The sequence below is a fragment of the Myiozetetes cayanensis genome, unplaced genomic scaffold (genome assembly GCF_022539395.1).
Source record: "Myiozetetes cayanensis isolate MyiCay16 unplaced genomic scaffold, myiCay2020 scf5-8, whole genome shotgun sequence".
NCBI lineage: Eukaryota > Metazoa > Chordata > Aves > Passeriformes > Tyrannidae > Myiozetetes > Myiozetetes cayanensis.
Genome location: NW_026087742.1, coordinates 45,339,859 through 45,360,232, shown reverse-complemented (window position 1 = coordinate 45,360,232; position 20,374 = coordinate 45,339,859). Strand labels below are relative to the sequence as shown.

Genomic DNA, 20,374 nt, shown 5'->3' with positions numbered 1-20,374 from the left:
TCCCAAATGGGAAAATCAGATGTGAATTCAGTTTTGAAACTGTTGATTACAATTAGCAATATCAAAGATAGTCTAATTCTGGCTTTCTTAAAGCTGCAATGTGTGGTTCCTGTTCAGAAGTCCCTTGACAACACACTTTCTTCCACACATTTCATCCAGAAGCCTGAGGAGCTAAGCGTTATTGGCCTGCACTTCATCTGTTGCTGTGCAGTAGACAGGCAGATGAAGAATTTGTTCCTCACGCTTTTTGCTACTATGATTAACTCCATTCTCAGTGTAAGAATTTTGTGGCAAATATTGCTTATTTATCCCTTAAAATAAATATTTTTGATTGATTTAAGTTTCCTTCTTTAAACTGCCCTCCAGTTCTCCCACTGAGATGGGAAAGACTCTTCTTGCATATTCTTCACCTGCAGAAGGTGAGCATGTGTTCCACGTCTGTCATTCACAGGACAGCAGTTGGTTCAGACAGTGTTTCACTACACCAACAGGTTACCCAGCAGTCCTCTACAATCAGCAGGAGGTTGTACAATACAGCATCACTAATTTGCACATGCACTGGTAATGATTGGTTCTGCAGGCTGCCAACTTTGTGAGCAAACTGTTAAAGGTTAGAGAAGTCTTGTGTCTTGCTTCATGCCTTCCATTGCATCACCCTTACCTGGTGATTCTTCGTAGTACATGCTTTGTATTATGCTGCCTGCTTGGAACAGTTAGAAATTTCTTTCTGTGTGGACTTGATTTTTCTTTTACAGGCAACAACAAGTCTTGGTTTTTAAAGCAGTTGTGTCCTCCAAGATTTTAGAAGCTTTCATGCTGTAACCCTGGTTTTAATGGAAACCTGTGACCCTCTCTTTTTTGAACACATGCAGACCTCATGATCCAAGAGTTCTTAGACATTGTTTGACAAACTCAGTTGGAATCTATACTTTTGCTTCCAAATCTTTTATCAATTTCTGTTTTGTATTGAGGGAGTACTACTGACTGTAGGCAGAGAAAGCAGCCTGGCATATCTGTTGCAGGTGTGATTCTGTGGAAGGAGGGGGAAGAGAACAAGTGTCTGAAAACACTTGACAGTTTTTAACCTTTTAAAGGAGGAGTCTGAAGGCTCTACAAGTTTCCAGTTCAGGTGTGTGAACTTATAGACCCCAGGAAAAAGAGAAGGATTCCTCCCTTTCTTTTGTGGACATCTCATTGTGCACTGAACAGAGGAGTGAGCCTGGCTGTTACCTTAATGGACTATTAAGTGGAATATAAGCCTGCGTGGCTGGATTACATATTATAGGCATCTCAGAGATTCTTCAGTTACTTTCTTGTTTGAAGTTAGCAAACTGCTTCAGTGAAAGAGAGTTGTTTGTTTAAAGCTGTTGTAAGCTTGTTGACTGCAGCAGCTGTGCTTGCTGGGATTTCCATTTCATATACCAAATGCATGTGCATTTGTAATTTAATCCAAGAAAGATATCAGCATTGGCATTCAGGCATGTATCCATGTTTTCAGCATAACCAGTGGAATTACTGCTTGTGAATAAAGATGTGAAAGAAAAAGCAGACTGTGAAAATGGAGACACAGTGTAAATGTGGTGCAAATGGGATAAAGACACTGCAAGGAGCTGCTCCAGCTTCTATGCACTATCTCCATCTCGGTGTTAGGAACAAGGGTGAGATGGAAAAAACAGCCCAATCGCAGAGAACTTTGAACTAAAGTAGACTGTAATATATTTCTGAAAAGAATCTGATATTCAAGTTATTTGAGGCTCTCGTGCAGTGAGATTTGACAATGTTATTTTAAAACCCTATCAAACGTTATTTTAAACTCCCATCAAACTTAGTGGGACTTGTATACATAATTAAGTGCTTTGAAAGGTCAGGATCTTAGTCATCATTCATTAATTCTGGGCAGAAAGTTCTTGATAAAATGAATGTTGTGTTTTGAATAAAAATCAGAGTGGAGAGCATCTCTAATGATTTGTCTATGTGTGTTATACCTATTGTAAGCATACTGTATTTTTCACCTCAAGTTTGTATTTTTACTTTTTGTAAATTCAGCAATAATTTTTTCAGACCTTTGACAGGAACTGTGAAAAACAAAGCTTTCAGTTGTTCTTTTTTATAAAAAAGAAAAGAATAGAAAGTTTCCTTTCTCATATGAGGAAAATGAAATGTTCTTTAGGAGGCAGAATTAACTATGGGTCCCACCTTTTGTTGCTCCAGGTTGTTTTGCAGGTGTGATAGAAGCCTTCTACCTTGTGCTAAGCTTCAGTGCTTTGCTCCTTCTCTCTAAGGCCGTTTGTGGGTGCTGTGATTAATGTATATAATACTAAAGAGAAATCTTCTTTTTAATGTTCTGTATTACTTGGTCAGACTTCTAATATGGTTTGTAATAATTTAGAGGCATCGGGCATTCAGAAATTACAATAATGGTAATATTAGAGATGGACTGACTAAAAGCAGACTTACACAAAGTGTCCTTAGAAAGGATGAGTTTCCATCATTAGACAGTTCTCTTGATAATGTGCAGTTTAAACAAAAAAAGGGGAAATTCTTTTTCGTGCTATAACCATCTCAAATATTGACAAAATCAAAGCTGCTGAGTACTTTAAATACAGCTGACTTTTACCTTGAAATTATCTGGTTACTCACTGGCATTTTTTTCTTTTTTCTTTCTCTCTCCCTCAGCGTGAACGAACGTGATCATTTGTTAAAAAGGCTTGGCAGGAAAACTCCTCCGAGCCTTTTCCGTGCTCATTCTGTCCAGCAAAGTGTATCACGTAAGTAGCGGATCGTGTATGCGTGCGTGTTTCACAGCAGTCAGTCCCAGATGAGTGAAGCGAAGGGTGATTATTTTTTAATTAAACTGTAGGTAGAGGTAGTCTAGCACAGAGTCTGAGCTGCCAAGCAAGACACGTACATTTGGAAGTGGAATTAGTGTATTTGGCCTTAGGCAAGTGGAGCTCAAATGCGGTTAATTCCCCAGGAACCAATCAACAGGCCCAAATGACAAAACCCCAGTAAGCAGGTTCTCTAAAGGTAGAATGCTGATAGTCTTAAGAATACTGTAAAAATCAAAAACTCTGCATAAAATAAGTGCTGTGATAGAGCCTAGCTTAGATAGAAATGGTTTCTGTATGAGAAATCATAGTAGCTGTGGTTAGCTGAGAATGCAGCCGTGTTTCAGTAATGCCACTTGAGGTTCTGCATTTTGCTGATGAGGAAAGCCGTGGCCTGTAGAGCTGCCTCTCTCCTTTCCTCTTTGGCCACTGCTGGAGGAAGAGTCGTAACATCACATCTTGCTACTGCTGTTGTTTTGAATAAATTGCATTTATTCATCTTCCTAGAGGAATAGGCCTTGTATATACTGGACCTGGTGGGGTATTGTCAGTGTTAGAAAGGCTTCCACAGTATTAAAAATCATCGTTAACACCTCTGTAGGCCAGATACACTGAAGGACCATGCTGTCTTGGAAGTCCAGTCAGCCCCTTGTATTGCTAAAATGCAGTCTCTCTTGTGGTTAAACTAGTGGTCAAAATATGCTCATCTTACTAAAGAAAACAGCCCCCCCAGTGAGCAGTACTGCAGCGCACACGGCAAGGGGCAGGCACTCAGGATTTGAGTTTCCTATTGTTATTGCAGTGAGAAGTGACACCCCTGGCTGCTGAAGAGTCACTGAAATCAAATCTCATTGCTAGCTGTGTCATCTTCTGTAGTAGAGCTGTTATGGTTCAGGCCATGGAGACAGGGCTTGGATTTGAAAACCCAAATACCTGAGGTATTCCTGTTTTCCGCAGGGAATTTGACTAGAAGGGGTGGGACACTGATGGATCTGATAGTCTTTGTCCTTCGTAGATCTGTTGCAAGGTCGTCACTGTAAAGGGATATAGGGTTCTCAGCAATTTGCTCCTGGGAAGAGAGGCTGGTGTGCAGAGCAGCCCTGTGGACCACATGTCTCTGCCAGTATTTAATCCTTTGTGTCAAGGAGCCAGGAGTGCTGATAGCAACACAGTTTTGGACGTGCAAACATGCTCTCTGAGAAGATTCCAAAAGCTATGGTTGGCAGAAGAAATCTGTAACATGCTTAAATAAATTGCTGTCAAAGTAGTCTGCTGTAAAGCCTTAACAGGCTACAGAAGAGAGATACATCAGAGGTGACTAGTCAGACTTAATATGTGCTTTTAGTCTCATAGAACACATCATCAGGTTATTAGTAGGTAAACAGCTATTGGGAAAGAAAAATGAGATCAAAATAAATCCAGTTTGGATAACTAACTTCCCTATAAATGCAAATGATTAAGTGCTAAATGAGTCAGGCCTGTCAGGACAGGTTACAATCAGCAGTCTGTTTTTCACATGAACATAAATTTTGATTGTGAAACTGTTAGGACTGAAAGATGCTTTTTGTGGTGTATCCATGACTTCTGTCATCTCTTGTCAAATATTATTTTCCAGTGTTGCATAGCTGCTATATGTACAAGGCCATGTGAAATCCAGGGAACACATGTGCTGTTTTCACAACCCTAAACTGTTTACTAAATGCTAGAAATCTTCAAAGCAAAGAGTTGATGAATAGGGCAGTAGCCTTGACATGCCAGGCCAGTATCTTAAATCACGCTACAAGCGCTGTGTTTGAAGTCTTGAATTGTTCATGTTTCTACCAGACCCTAAGCTACCAGCCTGTGAAGACCAAAAATTCCTTGTGTGACTTCAACTCTGAATCTGTCACTTGCATATGAAGCAGGAAAATGGTTAGTTCCATTAGCGCTGATGAAGGCTTAAGCAAATGAATTGCCTTAGTCCCAACAAGGAATGGAAACGGGATTGAATTTCCCACAGATTGCGAAGGTGCAGTACTAGTTTGAGAATCACTTTATTTTTGACAACAACCACTTCCAAATGTTTTGAGATGAAGAAATGCTTAAATAGCTTTGTTTCCAATCACATGGAAAGGAGAAAAATCTTATGAAGAGTTTCCACTAGTACTAGTGGTGTGCAGTGGGAGGAAAGAGCTGACTGAGTTTAGTCTGTACAGCCCTGTGAAAAAGGCAGAAGCTCATTCTGTGTGTGTTTCCTTAGCTCTCTGTTGGTAAGTCAACCCTCTACAAAAGCACTAGCACAGCACAAGACTTTCAGTCATGATTTGTAGCTGGGGTGCTCCCATATGGCACCAGGCTCTTGTGGATCCAGCCCCCAAAGTGGGTAGCAGAACCACACAGCCAGTGCCATGTTAGTGCTGTTCAGGAGTGCCAGCCAGAATTAGTCTCTTAAATGCTTTCCTCCCTAAAGAAACTGTCTCAGAGTGGCTGCCTTGGAGAGGAGCCCCAGTTTAGTAACCCCTGGAAGGGTATGCCCTTAAAGTAAAACCTTCATGGCTGTTTTTCTTCTCTGACTTTGTGTGTTCCTGAATTGAGTAGAGCTGTCAGAAGCATGAAAGAAATCTGTCTACTAGCTTGTTCTATCAAAGATCATGTGTTTTTTCCTATCAGTGTAATGTCTGAGAAGTTTACTTAAAAAAAAGTTTGGATGGCATTGTCTTTAGTGGAAGTTTTATGTGGTTGTCCAACCCATGTGCTAACATAAAATCATCTTAGTGGAATCATGTAGGCAGCAGTGACGATGCTGGCACCCAGGCTTGGTCTGTCTCCTGGCAGAGGTGTCCGGTGAAATCGGACATTCCCTGATGCTGTCTGCTTTCTGAAGCCTCTTAAGATTAAGCAGGAAATGTTACCAGGCTCCTCCCAAATGTGTCTTTGGACCCTTCCCTTTAGCTTGCTGTAGGGTTCACACTTGAGGCATCGAGCAATAATGACTTACAAAAGCTCTTCCTCAGAAGGTGTGCTGGCAATGAGGTTTTCTCCGGGTTTCCATCCAAATCTGTGTCTTCTTTTTTGCTGTGACTTTTTGAAAGTAGCACCTTCTTTAGACAAGCTCTGTAGATTGACAAGATGGCTCTGACCTCCCCTTTCCTTCTGTGTGACTGAGCTGTATCACCTGTGCCTCCAGAGCCTCACCAGCAGGATGGGAGAAGTGATGCTTCCCTCTTGCTCAGGTACCCTCAGACCTGTCTGTCTATAAAGAGAGTCATGCAACATCCCTCCAGTCTAGTTTCCCTCCTGTAATATCCCTGCCAGTGTTAGTTATCATTTGTCTCAGCATGCTTTTTAAAAACAGGTATGGATCCCACTCCCATTAAAGCATGGCTTTGGCAGAACTCCCCCTGAAATGCCAATAACCATGCCTGAATGAGGATTACTGCACTTGGCCCAGATTTCCTGTGCTAGCAAAGAAAATCCCTCTTCCTTTGACAGAATATGGTGATTGCATAGAGAAAATCTGAACACAGAGCATATGGTTTGCACCTTATTAATCAGTTGAGAAAAAGCACCTGTCATCTGAGGTTCGTTTCACAGTACAGGGGCTGACAAATAATAAATAATAATAATGCATTCATGCTGAGGTCTCTAATCCCACCATTTATTCTCCACTAGCAGACACCTCCTTCCTCTCGCTTTTCTGCTTACGCATTTTGATTTGAAAAACAATGGGGTAGCTACCTGAGATGTTTTTAGGCTCCTTTTCCTCTTATCTTGCATGTGTTTGAAATATAATATTCATTCTGTATTTTTCCAGGCTATGTGTTCGTTGATGTTAATTTGAGTTGCAATCTTCTAAAATCAACTTAAGGAAAAGAAGTAGGAATAATCAGTTTAGAATTGATGCTGTGGCATCTGACTCTATTTTCGACATGGAAATACCAATAGATTAGTATGTGGGATGAAAGAGATGGGCCCGTTTGTCAGGAATTACTCTTCAGTCCTTTAGAAAACACAGGCACCATTTATCAGCAGAGAAATTAATGATTTCTGTAAGCATTAGTCAAACTGTTCAAGATTTTAAGCAGCTCTCCCTTTCCCAGGTTAAGTGGAAGTGGGTTTCTGGAGAAGTCAAAGCTCAGTTAGCATTCACTGTTTAATTGGCAAATGTGAACTGTGACATCCTAGCAAATATCCTTAAAAACTGTGCAGAACCAGACATTTGGCCTGAGAGAGATTTGGCTGGTCAAGTGATACCCTAACGTTGATTTTTCTTATGTCGGAGAGATTTTTGCTATCTAAGAAGCAACATTTACTAAAAGAGGGTTTGTTTTGGTTTGTTTGGTTTTTTTTAAGTCACTCCCATCCTCACCAACTCCCTAAAAATTATAGTGGATTTGAATTTGTACATTTTTCTCCAAAGGCAAATCAAAGGATGCATTTTTATACTTTGGACTATAGTAAACCATAATACCACAGCATGTATGAAATAGTGAAGTGCTACAGCAGACAGGGGTTCTGATGGGCTACCAGTGAAAACTGCCCTTTTACCTGAAGAAATCCTGGGACTGACGATTTGTGTGTATCAGAGGAGAGTGCAAGGAGTAGAAGGCCTCGAAAATAAATACCTGAAGTGACTAAAACTGTAGGTGGTCCTTCTGTGAAGAGATTTTTTGCAATAAAAAGAGCACTCTGGACCCTTTCTTGGTCCTGGTCTTGGAAGCTGTTTCACGTGAGTATGCTGTTGAGCTTCCACAACATTGCTGCCTGTGTTCAAGGCACATGCATGGAGATGGTTGCTGTAGTCCAGCATCACACAGACCAGAATAACCATTGCAGTAAACAGAAAAAGAGTGTGTTAAATTGGAAACCTAATGGGAGACTAGATTCTGATCTACTAATAGAATATCAAAGCTTTAAGAAAACCCAACAGGATGCTTTTAAAATTCAGTAGGTTGTCTGATAATATCTGGTACTAATGAAACCTTAGATTTGATGAGAATGTGAATCTCCTCTTAACAAGTGAGCCCCACTGACAGATATTCAAAAGTGTGCCTTTTCTCCGTTAATACAAAGTCTCTGAGTACAAAGGTGCTTCCTCCTGTGACAGCCGTGAGAGGGTTGTGCCCAGAAAGCCCCAAAGAAATGTGCTTCTTCCTTGGGCTGCTGCAGGACAGCTGAACAATAAGGGCCTTGTTCCCAGGGCAGGCTCATAGGTGTGGTTTTAAAACTGGAGTTGGGGGAAAAGTTCAAACTTCCGGAAAGTTCCCTAGTAACTGGCAGATGGAAACTTTCATTGTTTTTGGATGAGATCTAAAAATAGTGGAAATGTAGAGCTGCTTGGGGAGTGTGGATGTGGTCTCAAAATGTGTGCATTTTGATTCTGCAAGGCACAGTAAGCTGCCTACACAGCTTGAAGTTCAATTTTAATTGTAATGTGAATAGAAAAATGTAATATGAACTCATCTTCCTGTATGGAGATCTACAGAAAAGTTTTAAATGAACTGCCAAATGTTGAGCTCAACCAAGTAGGGAGATGTGCAAGGGTCACAGTCTTTCCCATGACATGCACACAAAACCCTTGTTGCTGGTATTTCAGGATGGATGAAGAACATGAAGATGTAAGGATACCCCTGGTACTCTTAACCACTGATCACAGCCTGACATTTTTTTGCCATGTTAAGGTGTTTTCTGCCGGTGTGAGAGTGGTAAACGTGTTTTCTTTGACTGCCTTTTGCATTGACATTGTGGAGTGATTGAGCTGCCTGGCTGCTTACAGGCCTGAGCTAGCACTGGAAATAAGCAGGGAGATACCTGGGGCTGATGGTCTTCACACTCTTGTGTGGTCAGTGTTGTATTTGCAGTAGTCACAGCAATGGAAGACTTCACTGCGCTGGGTGATCTTACTGGATGAGTAAATACAGGAAAGCCATCTCCATGCAAATATCAAGTTATGGATCACGGGCTTCAGTCTTCAGGGCTTAAGCTTACAGTCTTTGGCTGAATTCTCAATGGAAAGTCAGCTTAGTCAAAAAAGCTAACAGGATGCTGGCCCTTAACATGGAAGAAACCCGCTAGAGGTATTTGTTTAAGTGTCAATCTACCCCTTTCTGAATGAAAGCCTGTTTTGTAAGTAGTATTTCCTTTGCAATGATCCAGTATGGACATACTTTTTTCCAAAAGACTGTTTGCACTTCATGAACCTTAAGCAAGAGACAGGAAAAACCAACCTCTGCCTCTGTAGGGGTATGTGTATGGGCATGGAATTACTCAGGGAAGATAAAATGGGACATTGGGATGATCAGTCTTGTGATCAAATCAAGTTTCATACTGTCCTGCGATCACTCCAAGAGGAAGATGTGACTGGAGTGACATATTTCTGTTTGAATCCCCTCCACTTACTGGCAGAGATTTCCTGCTGTGCTTGAGATTCAGATCAACTAACCTGTTCTGCTAAGGGAGCCTGCCTTCTGCCTGGAGAGCTTGAATCTACAGTGGAATCCCAGTGGCTTCAGAGGGGACATTTACCTGCGTTCTGTGAGAGAAGAGAAAACCCTACACATTATCTAGTGGTCAACCCTAGTGTTGCAGGACTCTCTTCTCAGCAGCTTACAGCTGTATAGGAGTTGCTGACCACCCTCCCTGTACAGGCATCAGCCAGAGAAAAGATCTAGGACTGCTTGAGCATCTCTGCTTGAGTCACATGGTCCCAACTTGGTTGTTAAGGTGAGGATTTAACAAGCCTCACTTACAGGATACAGTTAATTTGTGGTCCTCTGGGCTGCTTCTGGCTGCCAGCATTGGTCACCTGCTTCAAAGAAGGCTGCATTCAGGCCCATAGGGAGCAAGTCCAGTCTATAGCAGCAAGCTTCTTGGGAGCCTCATATCCCTCCTGTCTTAAGAGAGTGTTCAGCTCTATGTGCCTTTCTGTCACACTCTGTGTTGTGCTCCAGCCTTACCTCACCTCGGTGCCTGGTGCAGGGGGGAGAATTAAGGGAGGACTTCTGAAAGGCATTTGATAGGTCTCTGGGTAGTAACTGGGATGTGTCCTTATCTGACTATGTGTTTTTTAGCCTGGGATAAATCTCAGGCAGGATTTGAGAATTCTCAAGCTCCTGCTTCCAGAGCTCCTCAGGGGAGATTGAAATGTTGCCCATGGAGAGTTACCCAGGTTTAATTCTTGGATTCTCCCAACTCTTGCCTGCTTCCCTACTACCAAGCATTATCTGGTTATGTATAGCCTGTGACTGTCCTATTTCTTTGTTTTTGTAACCATGCTAATCTGCCCTTCTTATCCTTTATGATTACCCATTTGTACCTGACAACCACGTTTCCTTGGCATCACAAAGTCTGTTGTACTTTGCTATAGTTTTTAATTCAGAATTTTCTGTATGGTCAAGTCTGTCTGGTGTTTCACCATGTATGCCCATTAGCTTTTGTGACTGTTTTACCAGCCTTGTGGTGTTTTGCAGATGATGTCAGAAATGTCATTTGCCTTGTCCACGATACTTTAAAAGAAATCAGGCACATGGTTATTTTCATCTGAGTAATTTCTAGGGAGGCCAAAGGATTGCACTAGCTAGCAGGATTAACGAAACAGAGACCTTCAGGGTATGTTTGTTTGCTCTAGGCAAAATATGGGTGAATGGAGTTAAGAAGAGGATGTGACAAAGATCCAGTTGCAGGCTAGACATTTCCATGTTTCTCCAGAGGAACTGCTGATACCAAGCAGACTGTAGAGGAGTCGAGCTGAAATGCAAATCTCTATTTCTCTGTTAAGTCTTTAAAGAAGCTCTGCCACTGTAGGAGTACACATGTGTTCAAATCAATCTGTAGCTTTCTAGGCTAACACAGAGGGAATAGGTGATGGTGTACATGTAACCTGGCCTGGGGAGGGGAGCAGCAGGATGGGGCTGGCAGCAGACATCCTTTCTGTGCCACGTGGGCAATGTAGTGCGCAGCTGTGAGCATCAGAAGCGTAGCACAGAAGTGAAGACGGTTGCAATCTCAATCATGTAACTTCAGTAATGCCTAAAACTGTTTCTAAAAGTGGGCTGTGCCCTTGAGCTCTAATCCAGTAATTTATTATTTTCTCTTCCTTTGCTTTTTCAGATGGGTATGCATTTTCTCAAGAAGAACACGGTGTTGTTTCCCAGTCGCAAGTTGTTCGATCCTACGATACAACCAAAAGGAGAACAGAAATAGAATAAATGGTTTTTACCCTGATGGGTGGTGGAAATAATGGGATTTGGATGAATGCATCCACTGTTAACACATTCTTGACTAGAATTGGTGGCAGTAACCAGAACACCAGAGAACTCATTTCTGTGGCCTTAGCCAACAAGTTTCTGTATTCTCCCTGCAAACCTTGAGTACATAATGTGGGGGGAAATCATTGTTTGACTTCAGTCGCAAAGCTCTGCCTAAAGTTTTGTTTATGTTGTTATGAAGCATTTGACTGTGCTATGTGAGGTGTGAAATTAAAAACAATGTTTTACCACTATTTAAAACATCAGCATAAGGTTGTTCTGGGAGAAAAGTAGAAAATTTATGTTCCATGAGAAACAAGCCTTTGCTTAATTGGAACGGGGTGCTGAGATTTCCTGTTTTGTTACACCCAGACCAAGTGCACACGGCTGCATGCAGACTTTACTCCTTCTAGTATTCACTGTTTACTAATTTGGCTGAAATTTTCAACACACCATTTGGTGTAAAATTTTTGATTGCAATACAATTTGTAGCTAAAACTGCTTATTTGCCTTCTTATGACAGAATAACACAAGATAGCAAACAATTACTTAGAATATTTCTTGCCCTCTTACAGGATTTATTAGGGATCTGTCCTAGCTTTCTGAAACCCAGTTAATAGCTTACTCACAAAGCCAAGATGTGGAAGTCAAAGAGCTTGACAGGGCAGCTGTCTTGAGTGCATGGCATTGTACACAAAGATTAACTCAAATAGGTGCCTCCTCCTAACGCTTCATGATGTATTTGGGTGTGCACTTCAAATGTAGCTAGGGATTTCCCTCCATAACCCCATTCCCACTTTAACAGTAGAACAGAACAGTGAGAACTTTAAAGGTACAGTCTAGTCAGATATGTTGATATGGAAGATGTGCATCCACGCAGGAGGCTGATGCTGTAATCCTAAAGAAGCATTTCCCGGACCAGGTAGGGTCGGTTTGCATATGAAAGTTAGGAAGGGTTTACACACACGTGTGTACAGGCTTGTACACAAACAGAGCTGGTCATTGCGAAGAGGAGACCTGCTGTTTTGTTTGTTCAGACAAACCAGTCCCTCTTCTAGATCTGATCCATCAGCAGACTTCCCAGGCTTCAGACCTGTGAGCCCTGGAAGAAATGCAGACTCCACAGCCTTGCTGTGCCAGTGGGACAGGCGTGCTGCTGCATAGATTGGAATTTGGAGGGCAGGGGGAAAAAAGGCAAAAACTGGCGCATAAGTTAAAGCTGAAAGAGCTCTTAGAAAGCTTATGCTGTCCTCCAGACAAGTTCTATTAATTTTAGTCGCCAAGCCATGTTTCTGAATAGTATAAAGTAAATACTGCTGTGTTTAAGCCGGGTTTTGTGGTTAGTGTATATACTACATCTGTGTATTTAGAAAGTTGGCGTTGTTTTTTGCCCTATTGACCGTCATCCAGATTTTTTTATTGATTTAAATATATCCGAAAGCAATTTAAATATGAATATTTATGTTTAGCAAGGGAAAGGAAAGCGCAAGCCTGGCCAACTAGCTTAATCTTCCTTAAGGGTTGAGAGTAAATGCCAGTGCTCAAGTGTCATAATTCAATTCCCAGTGCCACCTCAGAGGCTCCGAGTCCTCTTCCGTGTTAAAAAAGGCAAATTTTGCTCCTGCAGCACCAGTCAGGATTGGTCTTGGATTCGGTTGATGGCACAGAGGAAAAAGTCATCACCTTTTTTCTGCAGTGCTAATGAGACAATTATGCAGTAGGGGAAACGTGCAAATAATTTTGCCATAGGCATGAATGTCAAGGGGCCAAGCATGGATGTGTGTATTTTCTGGCAGATAAATTTTGTTTAAAGGCACGAATACTAGTGCAGAGAATAAATAAGGGGCAAGTAAACCTGATCCCAGGAGCTTCTAAATCTTAATGCTGATATAACCTGTTAAACACTTCCTTTTATTTGGAACCCAAATCTATTTAGGAAATGTGTGGTGTAAGCCATTCCTCAGAACTGCTAATTGTTTCTTCCTTTTGTAAAAACACAACGAAAATTAACTTCCCACCAAGACAAAATGAGATCAGCTTAGTCTTTGTACTTTAAGCCACACACCAAACACTGGTATGTAAACAATTTGGAGGCTTTTCATGAGGCTGCAGAAAAAAAGCTTTTAAAAGCCTCTGGATAATGAAGAAGGGCAAGTAAACGTGTTGAGCAGAGAATAGAAGGGATCCTGGAGTCTTTTCTGTTCTTACCTTACTGCAACAAAATTTACAGAACATAATGAGAGATGCTGGGGAGGAGCAGCTGTCATCTGATGTGATTTATTTTATTAGTGCAGACTATGGGCTGTATCATTTTGACCTCCCTGTAAATTGAGGTCAGTGTGTGTCACAAACACAGACCCTTCCTAGAGTGAATAGTGGCTTAGACTGAGGTACGTGTGTTGGTTGTTAGCTCAATGGGAATTGCACATGGGATTTGTCACAGGGCTATACAGTATGTGACACTGGGGCTAGTGGGTCAGACTTTATCATCACTGTAAGGCCTTAATCTCTAGCTGAGTTAATTCTGTAGAACCCACCCAGGTCAAGACCTGGCATTCTTCTTGTTCTTTGGAGTCATTATGGGAATTAATGTATTGTAATGTGCTGTGGGCTGGCCGTTTGAGTTGCTTGTCTTCAGTGATGAGGTGTATTCCAGCAAAAGGAGAACGGCAGCTGCTCTGCATCAACAGAATTCCTTGTTCATTAGGGCAAATGCATGTAGCAGTAACAGCAGCCTTTGAAAGCACTGTGTGAAAGTGTTATCAACTAGACAGGGTATCGGAGCAGAAGGAATGGGAAATTTCTGCATGACCATCCAGACTTAACTACCTGGGGTTGGTCAGAAAAGCGTTTCCTGGGCAGCTCTTTGCTGACCAGAAGGAGGTGGGTTTGAATATTCAGAAGGAAGCGGTAATTTACCTAAATTAAACTTGGATCTAGTTGCTGCTTTTTGTAACACTGTAATCACTGCTTGCATAGAAACTGCTGTTCCTTTAGTGATTGCCTAGTAGCAAATTGAAGCCGGCGAGTGGGAGCCTGAGCTAAGCACTGCTGTGGAGTGTGTTGACGTTTTCTTTTCCTTGACAGGGCTTCGGGTCTTGCTGTAGGGAGCTAGCATGGGAAGTCAGTAATAACTTCTCAAGAAGAAATGGCGAATAACCAATAAAAGTATCTAGGTCAAACTAAGCTGCTAATGTATCTAAAAATGTGTGTAGAGTTAACATGAACTATATGGGCTGTAAATTAAGATAACAGTCAAGCCTCACTAATCTGCACTTCACTAGACCACACGCCTCTTAGTGCATGCCAAAACTGTGCAGTCTCTTCCCCTGCCTCAGCCAGCAGCTAATAGCAGATGCTGCAGGGAAGTCTCTTCTTACCAAGATTACATTATTTTTACAGCATGTAATGGAGTGCGTTTGCTGGGAGACAGTCATAAGAATAAAGTCATAAATAAGAGAAAGCTCAGGTGGACCAGAATATGTAAAATGTAGGGAATGTAATGTGGTCAGTGTCCTCACTGGGTGCAACTTGGCCCTGTATGGACAACCCAAGAGCTTGAGAGGTGCGTGGACCTGACATTGACCCTGTCCTGCAGGCTTATTTTGTCCTTTTGGGCTAACTCACTAAATCTGCTGTTTCACATTGCCTCCAGTCATCAGTGCAAACTGGTGATGTCCTATTTATATTCTCCCTTGGTTTTGTAAATAATGACTTAATTTCATCTTTAAATGCTCTGACTGTACTTCTGCTGTTACACCTCACAGCTCAAGTTTGAAGCAGAGCAGCCCTTTAGTGGGTGTTTTCCCCCAAGAAGCACTTCAGATTTGTCAGATTTCTCATGGTGTTAAGAACTGAGGATATTTTACCTTAGTTTTGGATCAGCACCTAGAATCAACATGTTGCACTTCAATCAGTTTGCAGGAGAGCTCTTTGTGTCTTGTTGAGTCTAGTAAGAAACAGTGATAGTATGAAATACCTGAGGGGTTGGAGAGGAGAATTTGTGTTTATGTCAGTGCTATACCTCATGTATCTGGGTAGCAGTTTGTTTCTGCTTCTGAAACACAGCACTGACCCTGCATGTTCCTCAGTCTCTAGACAGTTAAACTCCTTCTGTCCTGTCAGGAAGGACCTTGTACTCATTTCTTACAGAGTTTGTCTATGCTGCAGCTCTGTGCCTCCTCAAGAATGCTGACCACCAAGTAGATCCAGACCCTTGTCCCTACCTTGTACCTGCAGGGTTCCCCAAGCCCAGCCATGAGGTTGTCCCACAGGCGGCTCTTAAGAGGCACAGCTAAAGTGTGTATCAAATGAGGTTTGAATTCAAATCCAAGTGTTGTTCCTAACCATAACTCATAACTGTCCCTCCACACTGCTCAGGAGGATACGACTCTGATGACTGGACTTGTACACGGCCCATTCTCATCCCACCGGTCAGGCCCTCTGTGAGCAATCGTGTCACTGGGCAAGTGACTCTGAACTGACGCTTCTCTTTGGCGTGTTGCTTACCTGCAGACATGTCAGTGTTCCTCGGAAGCTTTCTGTGCAGGAGATCCCATTTTGAAGGGCTGCTCTCCACACAGGCTGAGAGGGGCAGCCACAGGGAGCTGCCTGTTCCACAGCATGGTAGCATCATTGTTTTTGTGTCATAGACAGTGGCCGATGGGACTCTGCCAGCGGCAGCAGGGGTAAAATGAGCTGTTCCAGGAGCATAGCCCCTACTTCCTTGGAAGTTACCTGTTAGTGCTGGTGAGGTGAGGCCTTCGACATGACCTGAACTGTCAGAGATGTAGTTTCTTCCTGGAGCTTATTTTCCCTGGTGCTGAGCTTTCTGGGTTGGTGAAACCATACACACTGATCTTTTTCTTAAAGCTTTCTTGTCCTCTGTGGGGTTGAGGCAAATCTTGTAGTCTTGATTACACAGTTAATACAACCGTATTCCCATTTTAGTTTTCCTAGTCTTAGAATATTGCTTATACTGACTTCTCAAAACTGAATAACTCCAGGAAGGAAAGAGCTCCGATCTCTCATCTCCAGTATCCTATAGACACCCAAGAGAGCCTTCACCACCTTTCAGCATCTGTGACCAGAGCTGTGTGTCTGGAGAAGGCCACTGTACAGGTCAGTACAGTAGGAGACATCAAAATAAGTCCATATGGGTGCAGAGAATAACTCTTCCTGTACCTTTTCCATATGTAGCCGTAAGATTAATGGAGGCTTTGAGCTTTGTTGGCAAATGAAAACCAGAAAGTGCCCTGTGCTGCTTGGCCCCACAAGTGAATCCCAAAGGTGATCACTTCTCGGTGACCTGCAGTAAGCCCTGACAGCATGACTGAGTTTATCTGGCCAGGAATGTGCTCTCAGATAGGCTGTCTGGAGGGGTGAAGGTACTGGGAAACAGAATTGCTTGGCCAAGACCACTGCTGCAGTCAGAGGTTAGAGAAGGGAAGGATTCCTCAGGCTTCCCTGAAGAACTGTGATAAAGCTTTCTTCTGTGGTTCCTTCCTGTGGCTCTGGGAAGGGAGGAGGAGAGCTGAGTTCTGAATTTGTGGAGCGTCGTTACCTCCTGAAGCTGAGTTTCCCTGGTATCAAGGTGAGTTCTGGGCTTGAAAAAAGGAAACGTTTCCCTGCCAGAACTGCCCCCTGCCTAGCATCCTTTCGCTCTAGAGGGTTGTTTCATGGGTTACGACAGATTGCTAAATTGTTTCCCAGCTCCTGTTTGCCTCATGGACCCACCAGAACTGAGCACTGAAATTATTTCAGTCCTGACTGAGAATCCCTCTTCATGTAGAGTTAATGGGTTTTCTTAGGTGTTGCTCCTGGGCAGGTTCCTGTCCCTCAGGCCAGTGCAAGGGGCTTGTTAATCTGGGGACCTGGATCTTTTTGCGATAGAGTGTGAAGCCTAGAAGTTGTTTTATTTGGATTCATGGCCTGCTCATTTGTGGTGTGGACAGAAGGTAAAGCAGCTGAGTACTGGTGTTTATCCAAACCTGCCATTATGTATGAAGAAGGCAAGACAAGTTCTCCTGAAGTCTACCACAAGGGGTTCGTTCTCCTTCAGCATCTCTGTAGCTACTAAAGAGAAACAGAAGTGGGTAAATGACAAATTCTGTGTGGTCAAGCCCAGCTCTGGACAGTCAAACTGAGCTCTAATGATGAAGAAAAGTCTAATACATTGCCAAATTGTCACTATGCCTAGCTGGAAGGTCAGCACCCTTGTAATTATGGAGTGATGAAGCCAAGGGAAAAAGCCAACATTAACAGAAAGACATGATTGTTTTAAATTCTAACTACCTTACTGGGTGGCTTCCCTGCGAAGATGTTCCAGATGTCATCTTGGCATAAATTAATCAATTTCAAAACGTCTGCAGGGTTTCTTAGAAAACATGGAGTTTACCAGACAGTGCATATGCTTTCCTTTGCCCTTCTGGTTGATATTTTGATTCAGGAAGGGACTGAGGGTACTTGCTCTTCTTATGGTCAAGACCTCATAGATTGGAAAGTTGCTCAAAGTTGTTTCTAAACTCTTTTTTGTAAAAAAAAAAAAAAAAAAAAAAAAAAAAGGGCTCCAGATACACAGTAGTGAGGCAGCCAAGCCCTCTGGGACTGTGTGCATGTGTGTGTTGGAAGAATTGTCTGATTTGAAAACCTCCCCCTGTCCCTCCACATGCCCCCAAAGTGCAGCCCGTTGCACTGGGAGGTCAAATATTCAGCGTCTTGAGTGACAGGATCTTAACAGCATCTTTTTCATCAGCGACCCAAGTCATGTGCCCACTTGTCTGTCATATCTGTGCTCGAATTGCTTAAATATTGTTTCAGATGGGGACGTTTTAATCTGGATATGCAGAGAGGAGTGATGCTGTGGGGGGATGTTTAATTGGCTCCCAGCAGAGCAGCAGTGGTGTGTGGGTTTTTTCCTCTAGAAGTGTTACCATTTTCAGGTCCTATTAATGTCCTTTGGTAGTTTAAATACAGCATCGCATTACAGTGGAGTTTGTTTCCCTTCCAGACTGAATACAAATGAAGGTCATTTACTTGTATTTTTAGAAGGTTCGAAAAACTTAGACAATTTGTAGCTTTGAACAGCATTGTTGACTGTTGTATGTCTGCACAAAAATATTTCCAATAAACCTTTTATTAAAGCAATCCAGTGGACCGAGGCTTGTTTGTTTTATCCCCCCACAAGCTTTGCAGCAAGAGTTCTTCGATGTTAAATGCATTTGAGATTCAGCCTGAAAAGCTGGTGAATGGATTATTTTTATTTTTTCTTGGCCTTTTGGGTGTGTTTTAAGGGCCTGCTTGTTAGTGCCTAGAATAAGGCTTGAATTCCTTTAATGGGTCTCAAATCAGGCCCCAAAGCAAGACTAGTATGGCAAAGTAAGAATGGTGCTGCTGAGCTTACAGCAGGTACATGATATTTGAATAGTATCTACAGGGTGAAAACCATCTTCTTATATAAGCTAGATGGAGAGAGATTCTCCTACAAATCATACACTTGATCTCAATAAGGCTTCACCAGAATAAGCCTTGGAAGCCTTTTGTCCCAGCTGAGTCGGTTAGACACAGCAGAGGAAAATTAAGCCCTAAAACCTCCTTTGCCTCCTTACTTGCAGCTAAATTTGCAAGAGGCTTTTTTAATACTGGGCTTGCATGCTCTTGTGTTTGAGGGGGGAGCATGGTCTGATTATACAGAGAGATGTGAGGTGAGGCATGACTCTGGCAGACTGGTTTCCTCCAAACTATCCTGAGCACAGGGGCAGGAACTCTCCTGCCTGCTCAGGAATATCACACCTACTCGCTGTTGATGGTGCTTGGCTGATGCTGCTGAGCTCACTTGAGTTACCATACCTGGAGAAGTAACTCTCAAGCTCACTTGCCTCAAGCAAGACTGACAGCATGAAACACCACACAAAGGCTCCCATTTCCCCAACAGCACGGCATCCATGTGCTCTGGGGGACACAAGCTGTGGTCCTCTCTACTACAATATATTCTTTCCGTTTAACGAATATTTTTTCATGGTGAGCTGTGAATCACATTGTCCCTTTTGCTGGATCTGCTGGGAAGTGAGGGGGCTGGAACATCAGAGAGCCTCAGCAGCTCAGCTGGCTTACCTGGGCCGTAAGACATGAGGGCACAGCCAGCTGCAGGCACAGCATCACCCCTCCTGAACAAAGCCCCTGTGCTGCACAGACTCGGGAGGGGTAATACAAGTTACAGCTTAAGATAAATTTGCAGAAAATATTAGCCTTACTTGATTTTTGGGGAACGTGCATTATAAGATCTCTATAGAAAGTAAAAGTGTATGAGCTTTAACAAAGAGAACTTTTTGTCCAGATATTGTTAGATGCTGTAGTTAAACAGATTTTATCAGGAGCAAAATGCATATTTATATATGGTCTGGCTAAAACTTCCCCTCCTTAGGGTGCTATAACTTGGTGAATAGGTTGTTTCCTTACAGATTGCCGACAACCCCTTTTAAGAGCACAGAGAGACTTTTTTAAAACAAAGTTTCTGGGTTGTTTTCAAATTAGGAAACAAAAAGACGTAAGCCAAATCTCCCCTCTTCCCTTTACAAGTTATTGCTTGAGCACATTTCAAAACACTTTTATCCCAAAAGCCAGAACTAGTATCTGCTTTTCCTTTGCAGAGAAGTAGAGAGTGATGAACTCCTTGTGTATCCCTGTTGTGCTGCAGTGAATACTTGTTCCTTCTCTGGGCCTCCACAGCAGCAGTCCAGCCTGGGAGTGTGTAGCAGCAGGAACTGCGCTGTATGTAAGAGCTTCTCACACATCTGGGCAATCAATTATGCCAAAGTAAAATTGATGATAAACTTATATAAGCTTTATTCAGTTGGTGGTGGGAGAATTCGATGCTTAGCCAACTGCTCCCTGCACTGTTGTCTCCTGTACAGCGCACGAAAAAGGAAATGACTCTCAGAATTGTTAAATGTAATGGATTGCTCCTTAAACCCCTTATTAGATATATTAGTTGACTAATCACCTCAGAGACTTTCCCTCTTAACAGTTTGACAGGCGAGATTGTGAGAGAGTCTAGTGCTCATGTCCCAGAGCCAAATATTTGTTGGAGCAGCTGCTAAGTCTGTTGATGGCAGTCTTGGGTGCCTCATACCAGACCAAAGGAGAATCAAAGTCCCTAAACCTGTAGATTAATGCTCAAGTCTGAAATGGGAGCATTAAAAAATAAAAGTGTAACTGAGAAAGGTCCAGTTGAGGAATGTTAAGGAAGGAGATTTAAGAAACATAATCCCTTTTTGTGAGACTGCTGCGGCAGTACCCAGTCATCTAGAACCAGCCCTCCCT

At 42.5% G+C, this 20,374-nt stretch overlaps 1 protein-coding gene across 3 annotated transcripts in view; it reads left to right on the top strand.

The window, feature by feature from the left end:
* ATP8A2 (ATPase phospholipid transporting 8A2) overlaps nucleotides 1-18,199 on the top strand; it is a 318,028-nt gene extending 299,829 nt beyond the window's left edge. For all 3 annotated transcript variants that reach the window (XM_050334134.1, XM_050334135.1, XM_050334136.1), the window contains 2 exons: nucleotides 2,677-2,768; nucleotides 10,917-18,199. In XM_050334134.1, the coding sequence (XP_050190091.1) occupies nucleotides 2,677-2,768; nucleotides 10,917-11,014 (190 nt within the window). In that variant the 3' untranslated portion in view covers nucleotides 11,015-18,199. The remainder of the gene's footprint in view (nucleotides 1-2,676; nucleotides 2,769-10,916) is intronic.
* Nucleotides 18,200-20,374: the final 2,175 nt, after the last annotated feature.